Source organism: Schistocerca gregaria, chromosome X (assembly GCF_023897955.1).
Source record: "Schistocerca gregaria isolate iqSchGreg1 chromosome X, iqSchGreg1.2, whole genome shotgun sequence".
NCBI lineage: Eukaryota > Metazoa > Arthropoda > Insecta > Orthoptera > Acrididae > Schistocerca > Schistocerca gregaria.
In genome coordinates this window covers 451100336-451121426 of record NC_064931.1, presented here as the reverse complement: position 1 = coordinate 451121426, position 21091 = coordinate 451100336, and the positions used below count along the sequence as shown (strand labels likewise).

The 21091-nt window shown below is 37.5% G+C and overlaps 1 protein-coding gene across 3 annotated transcripts in view; it reads right to left on the bottom strand.

The window, feature by feature from the left end:
• The window catches only part of LOC126298067 (chloride channel protein 2), a 471803-nt gene that overhangs the window by 80756 nt on the left and 369956 nt on the right, over positions 1–21091 (bottom strand). For all 3 annotated transcript variants that reach the window (XM_049989387.1, XM_049989386.1, XM_049989385.1), the window contains exons 9-10: positions 16862–16964; positions 1632–1763 (exon numbers count right to left, since the gene is read on the bottom strand). In XM_049989387.1, coding sequence (XP_049845344.1) covers positions 1632–1763; positions 16862–16964 — 235 coding nt within the window. The remainder of the gene's footprint in view (positions 1–1631; positions 1764–16861; positions 16965–21091) is intronic.

Below are 21091 nucleotides of genomic sequence, written 5' to 3'. Positions count from 1 at the left end.
CAAGGGGTTCCTTGTCAGGCCACCATCAACACCCATATGTTAATTTGTGGGCTGAAACTGTATAAAATCATATAAAGGGAATTTACTTGATTCCATACTGTTTGAGCAATTACCAGGTGTTATTTTGTGATGTACTACCAAAGGTTAGGTTAGGTTATTAATATCTGTGAGGACTTGAACAGAAGAGACTCATAATATGGATATTTGTTGTTGGAAACAGAGGTCCTTTCCAATGACCAGTGTGAATGCTGGTCCTCACACACATAGATTTTTTCCATTGGGGATAAATGAAGTCAGTCATGGCATACCATCCACAAGTTCATCAAGGCACTGCTGGTCCAGATTGTCCCACTCCTTAATGGTGATTCGGCATAGAATCCTCAGAGTGGAAGGTGGGTCCATAAACAGCCCTTTTCAATCTATCCTAGGTACGTTCAATAGGGTTCATGTCTGGAGAACATGCTGCCCACTCCAGTCGAATGATGTTGTTATCCTGAATGAAGTCATTCACAAAATGTTCATGATGGGGACATGAATTGTCATCCATGAAGATGAATGCCTCACCAATACGCTGCTGATATGGTTGCACTATTGGTCACAGGATGGCATTCATGTATCGTACAGCCATTACAGCGCCTTCCATGACTACCAGCGGCGTATGTCGGCCTCACATAATGCCACCCAAAAACAGCAGGGAACCTCCACCTTGCTGCACTTGCTGGACAGTGTGTCTGAGGCATTCAGCCTGACCAGGCTGCCTCCAAACACGTCTTCAACAATTGTCTGGTTGAAGGCATAGGCAACACTCAGCAGTGAATAGAATGTGATGCCAATCTTGAACAGTCCAATCGGCATGTTGTTGGGCCCATCTGTACCGCACTGCATGGTGTCCTGGTTGCAAAGACGGATGTTGGGAGTGAAGTTGCGCATCATGCAGCTTATTGTGCACAGTTTGTGTAGTAACACAATGTCCTGTGGCTGTACAAAAAGCATTATTCAACATTGTGGCATTACTGTCAGATTTCCTCTAAGCCATAATCCATAGGTAGCGGTCATCCACTGTATCCCCTGGACAGCCTGAGCGAGGCTGTCATCGACACTTCCTATCTCTCTGTATCTCCTCCATATCCAAACGACATAGCTTTGGTTTACTCCGAGATGCCTGGACACTTCCCTTGGTGAGAGGCCTTCCTGGCACAAGGTAACAATGCAGACATGATCAAACCATGGTATAGACTGTTGAGGCAAGGCTGAACTACAGACAACCCGGGTCATATACCTCTTTCCTGGTGGAGTGACTGGAACTGATCAGCTCTCAGACTCCCTCTGTCTAATAGGCACTGCTCATGTATGGTTGTTTATGTCTTTGGGCAGGTTTAGTGACATCTCTGAACAGAGAAAGTATCTGTAATACAATATTCACAGTCAATGTCTGTCTTCAGGAGTTCTAGGAACTGGGGTGATGCAAAACTTTTTCTGATGTGTCTATAATCGAATGGAAACGTCCTGTTTCTCAAAGCTATAAACTTAAGCTTTCATTACATGAATCACATAACACAAAAATCCTTTCCACTATGCATTATTGTTTTCCTGTCTTTCATACTGTAAAATTCAGTCCATGCACTACTTACCTGAAAGATTGTGAATCCAGCAAGGCTAACAAAAACACTTGTGTATGGCGTTCTCCAGTGATTAACAACTTCTTGCTCTTCAACTGATAGCCAGTCTTTTGTCCAAGTAAAATTGGTGAATAAACCTGCAACCTGTTTATTTACAAAGAAGATCCATTAGTTCATATTCTTAACCATAAAATAACTAACAAGAAAAAAATTTATGTTCATATTATCATTTAATAAATGAACAATTCTCATGTTTTAGGCAAATGCAGCAAAAATGTGTCCTCTTTGACTGCAGCATAGTTCACATTAAATAAAACTGCAGTACTGTAAATAAACTATTGCATTACTTTTTTGTTTATTGCTCAGCACTGGTGCATATATGTATTTTATTTTACATCCATTGGATGTGATTTTGAAGTGAGTGTGAGGAGGAAACGAAAGAAGCTACAAGAACCTCTCCCCCTCACTCACAAAAAGTCTGTTTAAGGGTATCATCAAGATTGAATGTTGTGAGAAATTCTATATGCTTCACTGTATAATTGATACAAATGAAATCTTAAATGTGAAAAGGAACTAAAAGCCAAGTACTTAACATGCTCAAATATATGATGTCATACCCAAAAACAAACACACAGTGATCACAACAACAATGTTGAAATGTGTTTAATGATTAGGCATTGCATTTCTTTCTGCGTTCTTTTACCTTGTATACTTCTGCTCCTAAGGCAAAGAGTATGTTTCCAGATTTTAAAAAGCAGCTAGCTGCTTTCCCCTTTATTGTTGGCTTGGCCTGGCCTAACTTTGTGCATATTATTGTAAGCTATCCAAGACATGTCCTTTTGGTTGAATGAGTAAGACACTAGGAAATGTATATATGCCAATACTTAGATAGTTTCAGTAGTAAACTGCTTTACAAATAATATCATTGGCTTGGTACAGAGTCAACGAGGTATTTGCAAGGCTCCTGCTAATAATTTTGTAACCCTGTAATCTTGAAATCCAGTTAATTCAGCCTTAGTGGTAAACTTTCTTCTTGTTTGAAACTAGTACATTATGACCCCCTTCTTGTTCTATATTTTCATTTAGTTACCAACAAAAACAATTAAAACAGAACACAGTAGTTCCAGCTTTCATAAAAAATTAATTCTAACCTCAGGGAGAAAAGAGTATGGGAAGATTGAAAGAGTGGAGAAAACAAGTGTCTCATACCTTAGGCTATGAGTCTTATTCTCGAAACAATTCTTCTTTCCTACATCTTTATCCCCCCCCCCCCCCCAATGAACAATGGACCTTGCTGCTGGTGAGGAGGCTTGCATGACTAAGTCATACAGATAACCATACTGTGGGTGCAACCGCAATGGAGGGGTATCTGTTAAGAGGCCAGACTAATGTGTGGTTCTTGAAGAGGGGCAGCACCCTTTGCAGTACTTACAGGGACAACAGTCTGGTTGATTGACTGATGTGGCCTTGTAACATCAACCAAAACAGTCTTGCTGTGCTGGTACTCCCACCAGCTGAAAGCAAGAGGAAACCTGACACTATGACTTCTCATAGAAGATAGGTTAATGAAAGGCAAACCTATATGTTTACAGCATTCGTAGACTTAGAGAAAGCCTTTGACATGTTGACTGAAATACTCTCTTTCAAATTCCATAGTTGGCAGCAGTAAAATACAAGGAGCAAAAGGCTATTTACAATCTGTACAGAAACCAGATGGCAGTTGTAAGAGTCGAGGTTCACGAAAGGGAAGCAGTGGTTGCGAAGGGAGCAAGACATGGTTGTAGCCTATCCCCCATGTTATTCAATTGCTATGTTGAGCAAGCAGTAAAGGAAATAAAAGAAAAATTTGGAGTAGGAATTAAAGCCCAGGGAGACGATGACATTGCAATTTTGGCAGAGACAGCAAAGGACTTCGAAAAGCAATTGAACAGAATGGACAATATCTTGAAATGAGAACATAAGATGCAGACAGCAAAGGACTTGGAAAAGCAGTTGAATGGAATGGACAATATCTTGAAAGGAGGACATAAGATGAACATTGACAAAAGCAAAACGAGGATAATGGAATGTAGCCAAATTAAATAAGGTCAAACTGAGGGAATTAGATTATGAAATGAGACACTTAAAGAAGTAAATGAGTTTTTTTATTTGGGAAGCAAAATAACTGATGATGGTCGAAGCAGGGAGGATATAAAATTTAGACTGGGAATGGTAAGAAAAGTGTTTCTAAAGAAGATAAATTTGTTAGCATCAAGTATAGATTTAAGTGTGAGGAAGTCCTTTCTGAAAGTATTTGTATGGAGTGTAGCCATGTATGAAAGTGAAACATGGATGGTAAACAGTTTAAACAAGAAAAGAACAGAAGGTTTTGAAATGTGGTGCTACGGAAGAATACTGAAGATTAGATGGGTAGATCATGCAACTAATGAGGAGGTACAGAGTAGAATTTGGGAGAAGAGAAATTTGTGGTAGAACCTAACCCAAAGAAGGCATCAGTTGGTAGGACACATTCTGAGGCATCAAGGGATCACCAATTTAGTACTGCAGGGAAGTGTGTGTGTGTGGTTGGGGGGGGGGGGGGGGGGGTAAAATCATTGAGACCAAGAGATGAATACAGTCAGCAGATTCAAAGGAATGTAGGTTGCAGTAGTAACTCAAAGATGAAGAGGCTTGCACAGGATAGAGTAGCATGGAGAACTGCATCAAACCAGACCACAACAGCAACAGCAACAGCAACACACCTCTTTTTCTTTACACAGTCACAGGTGCTATAAAACAAAAGTGGCCTCCATATTAATTTAAAAGTGGCTCTGCAAAACCTGATTATTACTTGACAGGTTGAAACTGCTGATGATTGCCAGCTCTATTAGTTCTCTTTTTTTTCAATGTATGTCTGACAATCTAATAATAAAAGTATTAGGAAAAAGACAGAAGATGACTCGTTGAGTTGCAGACAGGCACAACAAAAAGACTGTTACACATTACAGCTTTTAGCCAAAGTGTTCTTCAGCAAAGAAAACACACACACATTAACACAAGCAAGCACACTTCATGACCACATGACCGCTACCATTGGCAAATTAACTTCCAGTCTTAACAAAATACAGTCTGTTTTTAATGTTCTACACTTTGTGGTCCCGATACATAAATGCTATTATGTTACGGAAGATGCATAAATAGAGAGGACCAAATTTCAGTGAGTGTTTTGTTGTTTTGTGGGCAAGTTTTCTTCCAGTACTTTAGTATGCTGAATTAGAGAAGAATTAATAATTAAGTTCAGCAGTTCTCTTTCCTTTTGTTTAGTGTTTCTGTTCTATATGTTACATTTCTGTTCTATATGTGACAAAATATGTGGTAATTCATTTTTGATCAACCAGCAGTGCAAGCAAAGCACACCTTTCTAAATGAGATATTCTCAGTACTATACCATCGTTGATCCTGTTATAGTACTCATTTATAGCTGCCACTAGTTATCACAAGCACAGAAGCCTAAATCTGTCAAACATATACAAGGTGTTCATTTTAACTTAAGACATTAAAATATCTTGAAATTACACATCAGATCAAAAAAAGTTATAATTTCTTTCAATTTGTTTGTCTTGGAGGGGGCATCCAAAGATACCCCATTAACCCCCCCCCCCCCCTCCCCTTTCATGGGTGTGGGACCACTTTGAAATCTTCTATTGGAACTCCCAGTTTTTAATTGGAGATTATAATTATACACCAAAATCTACATATGTTTTGCCTGAAGCATTTTCTCCATTTTAAAACAGATGGTGCTGTAATTGGAGGAATACAAATGGATACATAATCAGAATTTATGACATACTACTCAATGGCCCTTGAACATCTATGGCACGTGAGACTCCACCTCTATGCTGTGAGGATAGGACAGGCCAGTATTTCATACCTTCTAATTGGAAACCCCATTTGCAACACTATATTCTTCCAACATATCGAACGTGGGACTAATCGACATGGAATACACAGGACAAAAGTATATCTCCAGGAATGTCAGCACAGGCATTCCTGATGTGGTCAACCATGTCTTCATGGCCTGTTGGCACTTGATGATACACCCTGTCTCTTAAATATCTCCACAGAAGGAAATCAGGCGATGTCAAATCCAGCAACCTAGCAGGCCAAGTAATAGGGCCACCTCCACTGATCCACTGACCAGTGTAAACACAATCTATATCTGATCCGCTGAAACATGCCACTTCAAGGTCACTCCCCAAGCGCAATAAAGTTGGTAATGTAACTGACAAACAAGTGAGGAATGTGAGGCGCTGTGTCTTCTGAACCAATAACAGCACCGAACAAAAGCCAGTTGCGGCACTGGCACTACCATGTTGATGGCTTCCGTGAAAACATTGATTATTAGTGCACAAATGCCTGCTTCTGTGTTGTGTTGTGTTACTGCCTCAACTACAGTTTTTATTTATTAAACAATGTCACCAAAACAATGCCATTCACCAAGTGACAATCAGCTGAGCCAAGGAGTGCCATTAAATAATCAATCTGATGCAATTTGTCAGCAAATATATGGAGAACACCCCACAATAGTGAAGTCGCTAATTTCTTTAAAAGAAAGTGAACTTTTCTCAGGGGGAAAAATCACTCAAGATGATATTAAAAAGTATGGGCTTCTGTTTTAAAAAGTCAGATGGGTGAAACTATTACTTGAAAAAGTGCACATCATTGCGGCTCATAACGTTTTCTTACACAAACTTGTAGGAAAGGACATACACTCAGTCATATGGTTAGACAAAGCCCGGGTCAATGCTGGAGAATCAGTTGAGAAATGCTGAACTGATGATACTCTGAACAGCACCAGTCATCAGCCAACAGGAAGAGGATCCTGATTAACTGTGGCCATGCAGGATCTACAAACAGCTTTGTGCCTGAAAATTTTTAGTTTTTTGATTGAGAAAAACCAGTGACTACCATGAGTATATGATCCACCCATGGTTTCTACAGTGGTTTAAAAACTTGCTGCTCCAGTTTAGTGTTCTGACAGTGTTTGTGATGGACAATGCACCATACTATTCTGTGATTTTAGATAAAATTCCCACCAATAGTGACTGTAAAGAAACTATGGTGCAGTGGTTGCAGGCGAAAGACATTTCTGCGGACATGACCATCACAAAGCTGTTGTTATACTTGCTCATAAAACAAAATAAGCCCGTGATGCCTAAATATGTTGTAGATGAAATTGCAAGTGAACAGGGTCACTTGGTAATTAGGCTATCACCTTATCACTGCCATTTTAATCCAATTGAATTGGTTTGGAGTACTTCAGAAATAACAACAATACTTTTACTATAGAAGTGCAAAGACTGCTACATGAAGGTCTCGCTACTGTATACATTACCTCATGAAGGAAGAAAGTAGACCATGTTGCTAAACTCATAAGAGAAGCACAGACTATAGACAGAATTATAAATTAAAATGAACAATTAATAATTTCTTTAATGATGATGATGGAAATGGAAATTTGTGGTAAGGACTATGGGACCAAACTGCTGAGGTCGTCGGTCCGTAGGCTTACTTAATCTAACTTAAACTAACTTACCCTAAGGACAACACATACATCCATGCCCGAGGGAGGACTTGAACCTCCGATGGGAAAGCCGCACGAACCGTGACAAGATGCCTCAGACTGCATGGCGATAATGATGATGAAGACAATGGTTATTGTGCCAATTCCGATGATAGTGAAGGAGAAATGGCTGGAACTGCACCATTGACATTGTAAACTGGTGAGTGTAAATATATACAGAATTAATTCTTTCTCTCTGCAATCGGGTAGGCTATGCATTTTTTGCTTTATTTCATTCTATGAGTGAGAGCAGTATGTTCTTTGGTATGCTTAGGTTTACATTATTATATGATGTTTTACTTGGAGCTATTATGGTAACAATTTGGAATTACATTTCATAGATATTTCCCGGTTTCATATACTATCAAATGCTTAGTCTCCTGCGCTGTTCTCTCTATTGTTAGAAAAATGTACGTTGTTGCACTTACACAAAAACATTGATTGTAGCTTGCATTTACAAAAGATACTTCAGAGTTGTGGGCGTGTGTGGTGGCAGCTATTGCAACCTCGCAATCATAGTATAGCCAACTACATGCAAGCTGTCAAGTGACATGTTTCACCAGCCCAGGTATACAACCTCTTGTGCATGAGTTGCATAATGATCTGGGTCCACATCTCATGGTGCTGTGTCTGGATCATGGAGTCCTGGGTGCAATTCCCGGCTGGGTTGTGGATTTCCTCTGCCTGCGGACTGGGTTTTTGTGTTATCATCATTATTTCATCATCATCATCATCATCATCATAATGCACTGGGCAGCTGTCATGCTGAAGCCACACTCATTGTCGAATGGCCAGGGCAATGTCCTGCAGTAGTACTGGTAGTTACTGTTCCAAAAAGGTTTGATTTTTGTGCCCATTCAATGTGCCATTGATAACATATAGACCAATGAGTCTGTTCTCCATGATGCCACACCATACGTTAACTGAGCAAGGATGTTGAAGGTCAACTTGCTATAACCACTGGGGATTGTCTACACTCCAGTAAGGCATGTTATGTCAGTTAATACTACCTTGGTTTGTGAATGTAGACTCATCAGAAAATAGTAATTCAGCAAAATATGTGAGGGTTGTTTGCATTTGTTGACATGCTCTTTCGCAAAACACTACCCCATTATGGAAATTGGTGCCATGAAGTTCCTGATGCAATGACACGTGGTATGGATGATACTTATGATGATGCAGTATTGTGACAATACTACCTACTGACATAACAGAATTGTGGTGTAATTCCCAGGCATTTAGCTGAGGGTTGTGTTGCATTGCTGTTAGTACAGCTGTTTCATTAGTTTCTCCTGTAACACGTTTGCTTCATTTCCTCTTATCAGTCTGTACGCTGCCATCAGACATAAAGGCATTTACAACCTCATAAGAGAATGAAGTATAGCAAGCTTTCTCTGGAAAATGCTCTGCATACAAGGCAACAGCAACCTCACCATTTCTCCTACATTCTGAGGAAATCACGTTCTTTAGTTTTTTCTTCTTTGATTGCTACATTCATCATCCATTTACACATCTGTTCTCCAAATGATAGGTAGGTGAATGGGCAATAAACCCTGTATTATAATGTTTGGAGCCACTATCTGTTCTACATCTACATGATACTTGAGCTCTGGTCACAGTGTACTGCCTGTTACAATATGTAGTAGTTTCCTACATGGAAATGGTGGCACATCGAATAGTCCCCTTTTCAATATGTCAGAGGAATATAATGTTGCAAATGGGGTTTCCAAATAGAAGTTATGAAATACTGGCCTGTCCTACCCTTGCAACATGGAGGTGGGATCCCACATGCCATTAGATATTGATGAGTCATTGAGTAGCATGTCATAAGTTATGATTGTGTACTCATTTCTATTCCTGCAATTACAACACCATCTGTGGTGAAACAAAGAAAATACTTCAGCCAAAACACATGTAGATTTTGCCACAGACTCATAATGTCCAATAAAAAATGGGGGTTCCCCTTGAAAATGCCAAAGTTGCCCACTCACCACCGTTGTACGGGATGGGGTGGTGGGTTGAGTGTGGTATTACAAATTGGAATCATAACTTTTCTTGATCTGCTGTGTAGTATTTGAGATATTTCAATGTCTTCAGTTAAAATGAGCAACCTGTATATGCTTATTTAACTGAAATTATTAACGTTCTTCAATTTTAGTAAGTATTTTTCCGCATGACAAACGTTTCATTGCTAATAATTCTTCATGAATTTGTACGACATTGCAACATTTCATTGCAAATAATTCTACATAATCTTTTAAGATATTGTCTCCTAAAAAGTATCAGAATTTGTGCAAAGCAAAAGCGTTACTTTTCAAGAGCACATATCCTTTCACGAGAAAGAAAACATATGCTGTTCCAAGTATGAAGAAGTGTGAATGGATATGAATGGAAGGGAATGCATTTTCCTTATAATACAAATATAAGAAATGGCTAATGAAATAGCATATTACATGGTACAATATTCAGCTCTGGTTCTTCAGTGGTTCAGCCCTGATTGACTTTTATTTGATCACATTTGCTTACAGTACGTACAGAGTGTGTACTTGTAATATAGGACAGGTCAACTCATCCTAATATCTTCAAATATTTAGCCTGCATATAACAGTATAAAAGAAAATACTACAAGTTATTTACATATTACCTACTTCAATATTTTCAGTTGATTACACTACATACATACTGGTAATAATACCATTCCTCATCCTTAACACATATACTTCTCTACACTATAATATTCTTTTTTCCATTAAGTAACTCTTTAGATGTTTCTGGAATGTTGTTTCACTCATATTGTCCTGTAGACTCTCTGAAAGGTGTTTTACCAGTTGTACACCTGAATATCGAGGACCTATCTGAGTAGCACTCAGCCTGTCTGGTATGCTTCTCAGCTGACCTTTATTTCTTGTGTCATATGAATGAACATCTGCATTTTTCCCAGTAATGTATTGTCTTTGATTGGTGAAATTACTGACCTGGATATGTACATGGGTGGAAAAGTCAATATTTTTCTATTACCGAAGGCAGTTCCGTGTGGCTCTGTTTGTTTTTATTCAGAATGGTCTAATGACCTTTTTTTGCTGAACAATTTTTTTTTTCTTATTGCAACTGCTGTAGTTTCCCCAAACAGTAATTCCATACAGTAAGTATGGCTCATACCTCAATGATGTTGGCAAACACTTGTTAATTACCTCATGCAGAAGGCATGCTTTGTTAGTACTACTCAGTTTTCATTGTCTTCAGTGGGATACATTGATGTTACAGTGTTCATCCATGGAATGCTATTGTAGAAGGAGTAACTAGATCAGCTAAGCACAACATTCATGCAGTTCACATGTTTATTTGCATATGTAAGCTGAACTCCAGTTTTTCCTTTCTGTACAACCAATGTATCAAATGTATTTGATTCAAAACTCTAAATTCTAATACTTTACATAAAAAATAAATGTGCTGTTCATATCATTTCCCCATTATCTTTCACTGACTGTATAAAAACTTGGATGTCTCATGATTTCTTAATGTATTGTATGACATTTTTGTGTGCTTTGCAAACCTGGTACTATCACATTAATTGCAAACTACAGTTCTGATTCCTACAAATACTGACTGTAAAACTGAAGTATCCTCTTTCAGATAAGTGTTTTCCCTTATTTTAGAATATATATGATGTTCCACCCAACTTTACCATCTCATACATATCTGAAATGGAAAAAAAAAAAAAAAAAAAAAAAAAAAAAACTGTGAAAAATGCAATTGGCCAGGGGACCAGGGATGCACCTATGTCAGGGGCTCACACAATGGACAAGAATGTACAATTCATAAATGTAAACAAACATCACTTTCAACACAAAGCTATGATTTTTCAAATAGGACATGTACGATTTTTCTACAGAAATGAAAATTAGAGGTACAGTTAGTGATGGCAGACTTATTTTCACTGCTTTAAACCTCATACCTTTTGAAATATGTAGACTTTAAAGGATGTCAACAGTACCAAAGTTTCTGCCATAATATGCAAAGCAAGGGTTGCATACAGCAGGATTCACGAGAGTGCAGGCAACCCGCAATACAGCAAAAACTGTAGCATCATTTCCATTATTTAAATCTAAGTACTCCAGAAGGTGTAAGGTTCAGAACAATGAAATCAAGTCTGCCATCTCTAAATGAATCTAGAGTTTTCATTTCGGCTGAAAAAACATGCATGTGCAACTTAAAACATGTAACTATGTGTTGATAGTGATTTCATACTAAACTGAAAATTTGAACTGCAGTTATCAATCCTGTAAATTTTGGCAGCAATATATTGATCAGAAAATCATTTCCCCTTAATTTCAATGTAGGTGATTATGTGGTTGGTGCAATATTTCCACCTTTTTCCTTTTGTTTCCCAGGTTGTTCTATGGAATTGTTGAACAGTTTATGAAACACTGGAACATCCAGGATGGAATAATGACAATATTATGAAAAGGATAGATCACTACCTGCATACAGTGAAGATTTTGAGTTTTAGTTAGGCACAACAAAAAGACTGTGAGCATTAGTGCATTATGGGAGAAGCAGAACTGGGTGGTGGGGGTAAGGAGGAGGCTGGGGCAAGGATAGCAAGGGATAGCAGGGCAGGTCAGGGGTCGTGGATAGTAAAGTCGTGCTTGTGGGAGCATACAGGGCCAAGGTAGAGAGAGGGTAGGGCACCTAGGTGCAGGTGGGAGGTTAGAAGATGGGCACGGAAAAGGAGAGAGGACTGTGGCTGTTTTGGTGGAACAGAGGCATGTAATACTGGAGTGAGAACAGGGAAAGAGATTAGTGAGTGCAGGATAGTTACTAACCAAGGTTGAGCCCAAGAGGGTTATGGGAACACAGGATCTTCCCTACCAACACCAGCTTTTTTTTAATTGCCCAGGTGAAGCTCTCCCTGCAATATATCCTACATTCCCATAACCCTCCTGGCCTCAACTTTTGTTAGTCATTATCCTAAGCCCAGCTATCCCCTTCCCTATTCCCACTACAATACTAAACAGCCTCTATTTCATCAAAGCACCCACAGCCTTTTTACTTCTCTACTTTTCCATTGCCCCCCCCCCCCTTTCCTCCCACCCTCTGTCCAGCCTCTTGAATGCACTAACTGTCCTACCCTCTCTCCACCTTGGCTGAAATGCTCCCACAAGCAGCACTTTATCACTCACCACTCCTCTTCCTGCTGTTCCCACCCCCCCCCCCCCCTCCCCATCCCAACCTCCTCCTCACCCCACCACCTAGATTGCTTCTCCCATTATGCACTGCTGCTCACAGTCTGGTTTTGCCAGACACTGTGGTCATGTGTGTGTGAATTGCATTCGTGTGTGTGTGTGTGTGTGTGTGTGTGTTTGTCTAATTCTGATGAAGGCCGTTTTGGCCAAAAACTTATTTGTTTGAGAGTCTTTTTGTTGTGCCTATTTACAACTCAACATCTCTGCTATATGGCGAGTAGCAATATATCCTTTTCAAAATATTGTCAAAAGTTTATGACTGTGGTCTAATCATAGCTCATAGAATGTCCACTGCAGTGGTATAATATTATTTTCCATGCACGTCACATTCATTTACAAGAAGCATAATAGAAGTAATCCACAAAATACAATCCGTATCACTCACAAGCACCAGGTGTAGAATTTTAGAAGATATTATGAGCTCAAATGTAATGAGCTTGCATTCTGAAAACCTCAGTCATGCAGAAAACAAATCATATTTTTCTCACAGATTAAAGGCAATCTGGTAATATTTACTGACTTCAAAAGTGCATTTCACTTAGTGCACACCATGTCTTATCAAGGAAAATTTAATACTATGGTGTCAAATGAAATTTGTTACTGGACTGAGGCTTTGTTGTTACGAAAAACCTGTTATACTGGGTGGAGAGTAACCATCAAACATAGAATAAATTTCACATGTTTCCAAGGAAAGTGTGTTGGGACCCCTTCTGTTCATGTTGTGTATTAACCCTTTAACTGCTCCGGATGTGTTAATGAGCGCCTTTGTACTTGTCCCTGTGTGCTCTGAACGTGTTCATGCGAGCCACTAGTCCTTCTACCTGGTACTCTGAACATGTCTATGCACATGTTAACATGTCCAGAGCAGTTAAAGGGTTAAATGACCTGCCTGATAAAATTTATAGTAACCTCAGATGTTTTGGAGATAATGCAGTTATGTATAAGGAAGTGCTATCTTAAGAGAGCTGCACAAATACCTAATCAGATATTGATAAATATCAAAGTTGTGCAGCTGCTGCCAACTTGCTTAAAATGATCAGGAATATAAAAGTGTACACTTCACGAAACTCAAAATATGGTGTCCTATGATTGCAGCCACAACTGGAATCACTCAACTCATACATATTCCATTATGAAGCTATGAAGTGGAAAGAGCACATAGGTAAAGCAAGTGACAGACTATGGTTCATTGTCAGGACACTGGGCAAATGTAGTCAGCCTACAGATGAGACTGCTTACAAAACACTCATGCAACTCATCCACGAATATAGCTCAAGTTTGTGGAACCCATACCAAACAAGACTAACAGAGGATATTGAATCTATAAAAAGAAGTGCAGTATGAATGGTGACAGGTTTCTTTTACTCATGGAAGAGCATCATAAAAATGCCATTTAACCTAAATTGACAGACACCTGAACAGGTGTTTACTATTCTGTGAAAGCTTCCTTAAAAAGTTTCAAAGACCAATATTAATCCTTTTGTTGCTGTGAGCATGGATACACATCCTGCTACACCATTCCCCTAATGTTGTATACATGTGTGCACGTTCTGTTTGGGTTTTCCTACAGTACTATGGATGTCTGAATGCATTCTGCAGTGCTGAACTCTCACAGCTGCAGACAAGTTACTTCCATATCTCAGTGAATGAAAAAGTTGTGAGTATTTATAATACAACATATGTGCTTAAAAGTGTGTGCTATCATTTGCAAAAAAAAAAAAAAAAAAAAAAAAAAAAAAAAAAAAAAAAAAAAAAAAAAATACACTCATTTCAATATTCTGAATTGTGTATGAGATATGACAATTGTTATAACCACATGATTCACAATGTGCAAGGATGTGAATGGGCACATCCCCCATGATCATGCTTCACATATAAAACCCAGTACCTTGAGAACAACATGAGATATCCTTATGCTCTCAATTTTAAATAAAATGTTGATATCTACATTTCATTCACTGCAGTGTATGAGCTAAAGTAAACCAAAGGCATAGTTTATGCAATGCATTTTTACCCCAGCAGAATCTTTACAATTTTGCACAATGTTTTACTTAATAATAATACTTTATTTAACATCAAATGATTCATTGCATATGCATAAAAACAGGTTACAATTACTGATACATAACACAATAATACAACCTTCTGAATATGTCATTGATCAACAAAATGATTAAATTACAAATAAAATGGTTTGCTTAACACTATTTACATATTTTTTTCAGAGCACTTCTTATTCTGCATGTGAGTATGGTATTCTTCTAATGTGTAAAAGGGATTTTGTAACAGGAATTTTTTAGCTGAAATTTAAGTTTCATTGTGCATAGGGTCGTAACTTTACTGGGCTGTGTGTTGGCTAACTTTAAACCTGCATACAGTGGGCCCTTTTCATGAAGTGCTGTTCTGTAGGTGCTGATGTAGAATTTTTCTTTATTTCTGGTGTTGTACAGATGCAAATCAGAACAAATGTTAGGCTGCAGTCTTTTAACAAGTAATATGGCTTTTAGAACGTACATGTTTACAATGTTTAGCACACCAGTTTTTGGAAACAAGCCATGGCATGATTCCTTATATTTTTGCTCCTTTTTTGAAGTAGCAATAATTTATTTAGGCTTGCTTTGATTGTTTCTATCACAATTTCTGTTCTGTAATTCAGGTGAGAGGAAAATAGAGCATGGTATGCAGTCTTCAGGTCACAGTGTCTTCGCATAACTTACAAATCATATTAACTGCAAATATATTCTTAGACAGCTTAGATGATAGAGTGTCAACATGTGTGTACCATTTTACATTGTTTTGAACTGTTAAACTGAGGAATTTCACACTAAGCTCTTTTTTACTGATTCATTGCTTATGTATAGTTTAATTTCATCATTAAAATTATTGTTGATAAACTCCGTGAGACACGTTTTACTACTGCTTACATTTAAGTGGCTCTCATTAAAGTATTGAACAATTTCATTTGCCACATTATTACAGCATGTCTCTAGTTAATTAAATATCATCTGCATGCAGAACTACTTTGGAATTTTGAGTGCAATTTTTATGTCATTTACATAAATCAATTTGATGCAACACTTAATTATGACCTATAATGAAAAGAAATTCAGTCCTTTACCGAGCAAAAACATCAGACTGTAAGATGTGAAAAAATGAAACTTATTCACCTTATAGTTTTCATAGAAATGGATGATAAGTAATTCATAGAAGCCAGAAAGTCTATACGGATGGAGCTGGGCGCATCATGCCTGCCCAACCATTGGATATGAAAACCAATAACTTGAGAATGAAATGTGATATCATTCTGCTTTCAATTTTAAATAAACTTTTGATACCATATCTAAATTTCATTCACCAAAATGTATGTGCTAAAATCAACCATATGCAAAGTTTACCCAGTGTGTTTTTTACTTCTGCAAACTCTTTAAAATTTCTTGCATTGTTTTCTTTAGGTGATGCAGCACAATTATTAGGATTGATAATGAAAAGAAATTCAGTTCTTTATTGAGTGAAGATATCGGAATGTAAGATGTGCAAACATCAAATTTTTTCACCAATAGTCTTTGCAAAATCAGATGATACATATTTCATATCGTCCCAAATGCCATCTCTCAGTGATGACACGAGCCTTTGGTGAGCAGTACAGCCATAACAAAAGCTGTCTCAGTATGGAATGCAAAGAGCATGTCTGTAACAGCCAAAGAGTTCAGAGAGAAAGATAGGAATATAGTATAGCTTCCTGTGTATCACTCCTGCAGGGTCTAGGACAAGGTTAGACCAATTGCAGACCATGCACAGGCATTTAATGAGTCTTATTCTTGCAATCTATACAAGAATGTAATGGAAAGCAACCGAAATATGTGGTACAAAGGGAAGAATTATCTTTTATGCGCTTCATGGTGGTCTGCAGCAGATGTGTATAAGTGAAACTGCTGGTTTATTATCCAACTAAGTAATTCATCTATGTTTCTGTCAGCTATAGACATATAATGATCTGTGGTATTTAGCAGTGAAAGCAGTTTCCCCTTCAAAACTACTTCACACTTACAATGAGTTAAAACTGTCGTTCCAGAATACAAATGTATCTCTAGAAATTTTCTTCACTTTACTGGAAAACATAGGAAAAAAATATTGCCATCCAAAATAATTCTAGAAAGTTTTAAAAAATGATGTCTCATTTATTTAAAACAACACTTGTAGCTAAACACTAAAGGCAATAATGTAGCATATGTGACTACAGTATCTTTCCAAAATTTGCTGCTAACCAGCACCCCTTTTTTGCATGCAAGCTGTGCACTGCTTAGCTTATGTTTGCAGAGGCGCTCACTCTATTTTAAGCACACTTCATATTCAACATAAGAAACAGAGGACTTGAGTTAAGCTGTTTTGCTTACCTGATCATGAGTATTCAGATCTCCTGCCATGTATTGGCCAAGACCCAGTGGGAATGATATTGATGATACAACTAAAGCAACAATACCTGGATAAAGGAAACGGCTGAAAGAAAAGTAAATGTTAAGTCACATTTTCAAGATCCAACATCAAGACTAAGCTAACATTACATTTTAGAAAGAGAAAGTAAAAATATATTAATAATATTGCAATATTTGAGATCCACATCACTTTCATAACTTACTGGAAGGAGTAAAAGTACAGTGCCATGGAGGTGTTGTGTGGTTGAAATTCATGTAAACAGGACTGCTATTGTTTATAAGCCTTTGGATGACACCTTTATTCACTGATAATTGTGAAACACACACACACACCTGTGCTATTACACCAATGTATATGTAACTTCTGTACCAGCTCTCTGGTGCCACATTCCTATCTCATGTGTCTTCTGCCCTCCTTTCCTGTCATCAGACCCTCTTCCCTCCAAGCCTCTCTGCTCCACCCCTCCTTCTTCCTTACCTCATCAACTCCACATAAAAGAACTTCCCACTCCAGCTGAGTTGCAGTTCTGATACAATATATACAGGATGAGCACGAGCTCCACTGACAAACTTTCAGCACTGGCAGTACTGACCTAAATGAGAACAAATGTTCAGTAAACAAGGCTCTGATATGCACACCTTAAGAGGTATGGACACTTGTTCAGCAGAAGAGATGTACTTTTAAATAGTGAAGGTGAGCAATTGCTCGTAGCTTTTCTGGTATACACTTTAGAGCCCATGTTTGCAGGTCTTTTTTCCTTGTATTGGTCCATATTACCATGTCTCGAACAAGTAAAGCAAAACGTTTTCAGTAAAGGAAATGTGCCTCATACTAATGAAGATTAACAAGAGCTCATAGCTCCTAAGATATGCATTTTAGAGCCCATGTTTACTGGGCACTTTTTTCTTATTTTGGTCTATAATACCACTTTCAAAAGCGTGTTGGTGGTTCAGGATTTTAGCTCTAATAATAATATTGTCTGAAAGCCTAGCAATTTGGCCTTGTTTATGTACCTATCAACTCAATGCCTTGCCTCTATGGTAAGTTGTTACCTTTCATCCTACCATTATTTATATTTCACCAAGTACTTTACATTACCTTATTTTCTTAATATTTTATTATTTACTAGCAAATTTTTTCAATTGTCGTCTTCCCTCATATGCCTATTAAATCTTTAAAATTTTGAATGTGCAAAAAATATAAATTTCTTCACCACAAATATTTAATAACGCTGACAGAAGAAGTTATCAGTTGCAATTTACCTCAATCTTCCATTTCTGTGTATTAATTTTCCATGAAAATAATCAACCTTTCTCTAATACATTCCTGCATGCAATGTCTTACACATAAAATGTGGTACAGTGTAGGTAATGCTTCTACATTCTTTGAAACTGTTCTATGCACTTAGTAAGTGACCTATTGTCATTAATATAAAAATTGGTGGCTCTGCTCTTACATCACATAATAATATGCATATTAAAGAATGAATGTGACACATCATCTTTTGAGAATGTGCCTAAGAGTATCTATCTCTTACTTCAATGGGTCACACTACAGGAAAGACATTGTGTATGACTGTTAGGGTTATTCTCAAAATTCTAATAGCTTGAAAACCAGGTAAAAATAGCATATTATCTGAGCCCCCCTTCCAGCACACATTTGGACCACAGTCATAAAAATTAGAAAAAATATTCTACTCACCACGTAGCAGAGCTGCTGAGTCACGATAGGCACAACAAAAAGATTCACACAATTATAGCTTTCGGGCATTAAGGCCTTTGTCAGCAATAGACACCATACGTGCACATACTCACGCAAACACAACTTGTACACACGTCTGTAGTCTCAGATGTGTGGTTTATTTATCTGAGACTGCAGGCATGTGTACAAGTTGTGTTTGCATGAGTGTGTGTGTGTGTATGTATGTCTATTACTGACAAAGGCCTTAATGGCTGAAAGCAATAATTGTGTGAATCTTTTTGTTGTGCCTACTGCGACTCAGCATCTCTGCTGTATGGTGAGTAGCAACTTTCCTTCTCTAATATTGTTACATTCCATCCTGGATTTTCCATTGTTTGAGAAAAAAATATTCTGATATCTAATCTGAAGATAAAGACATTAGTGTATCATGGTTAGCATCAACATCTTTTCAATCCTCTGCACATATGGCATGCTATAAAAATGTGATGGGAACACCCTCTTACAAGCAACAAATGAATACTCAGGCTTGGTTCACCAGCACTCACTGCAACGCACTGAATTAAGTATCTAGTAACATGACACTTATTTGTTTATTTAGTTAATTTTGTGTGTGCAGTGATCAGTGTGACAGCTTTTGCAAACATCAAATACTTATAGGTTATAATATTATTCATGCGATTGTAACCTTAAATAAAATAAAGGCACATTTATAATTGTAACTGTATATAGGTCCCCATTGGGAAATTTTCATCTATTTCTGAAAAATTTGGACTCCTTTTTGTGCTATCTGTCAGACAGGGGGAAGCAAATTATTATTTGTGGGGACTTCAATGTAGATTCTCTGAAAGAGGGTAATAGGAAAAATGACCTTGAAGTATTACTCGGTTCTTTCAATTTGACACCTGTTATTGATTTTCCTACTCAGGTGGTAAAGGATAGCAGCTCACTGATAGATAACTTCTTTACGGACCAAGATAAGTTTAACCACATAAATGCTCAGCCTGTTGAGAATGGTCTTTCTGATCATGGTGCACAGCTAGTTACAATATATGACATAGCTCCATTCAACAGTACTAAACAGTCCTCCAAAGTAGTACGTTCAGTCAACGATTTAACAGTTGCAAATTTCAGGAAAAGCCTACAGCAGTTAGACTGGGATAAGGTGTACCATGAACCTGATGCCAATTTAAAATATAATTTATTTCATGACACTTTTGTAAATGCATTTGAAAACTGCTTCCCCAAGAAAATGGTTAAATATACTCGTAAGAAACCATGTAACAAATCATGGCTTACTAAGGGTATAAAAATATCTTGTAACTGGAAAAGGGAAATGTATCTGACAGCAAGAAAGAGTAGTGACCCAGAAACTATCAAACATTATAAAAACTACTGTGCTATATTAAGAAAAGTTATTAAAAAATCCAGAAGTATGTGTATCATGTCTGAAATCAGCAACTCTCATAATAAATTTAAAAAAAAATTGGAATATTATTAAAAGAGAAACAGGTCAACCAAGAGCACAGGAAGACAGTATTACCATCAAATTGAATGAAAACTTTACGAACAAAAAGTCAGAAGTCGAAAATATTTTTAATAATCATTTTCTAAATGTTGTGGATATAGTAGAATCCAGGTGTTCATTAGAAGATGCTAGGCTGTTAATGGAAGAGGCCATACCTATGCAATTTGATACAATTGAAATCTTACCCAATTCTCCCTCTGAAATTAGGAAATAGCTCTCTGGAACAGGGAATTTTCCCTGATAGACTCAAATTTGCTATTGTTATACTTTTGCATAAAAAAGGGGATAGATCTGATGTCAACAATTACTATCCAATCTCCCTCCTAACAGCTTTATTCAAAGTTTTTGACAAAGTAATGTATTCAAGAGCAGCTTCACATATCTGTAAAAATGAAGTACTAACAAAATGTCGGTTTGGTTTCCAGAAAGGTTTTTCTACAGAAAATGCCATATATGCTTTCACCAATCAAATTTTGAATGATCTGAATAACTGAACACCACCCATTGGGATTTTTTGTGATCTCTCAAAGGCTTTAGATTGTGTAAATCATGAAATTCTGCTAGACAAGCTCAAGTATTGTGGCATGAGTGGTACAGTGCACAAATGGTTTAATTTGTACCTAACTGGAAGAGTGCAGAAAGTTGAAATAAGCAGCTCTCATAATATGCAAAGATCAGCACATTCCTCAAACTGGGGAACTATTAAGAATGGGGTTCAACAAGAGTCGGTCTTGGGTCCTTTGTTGTTCTTAATATATATTAATGACTTGCCATTCTGTATTCATGAAGAGGCAAAGTTAGTTCTCTTTGCTGATGATACAAGTATAGTAATCACACCTAACAAACAAGAATTAACTGATGAAATTGTCGATAATGTCTTTCAGAAAATTACTAAGTGGTTCCTTGTAAATGGACTCTCACTGAATTTTGATAAGACACGGTACATACAGTTCCATACAGTAAA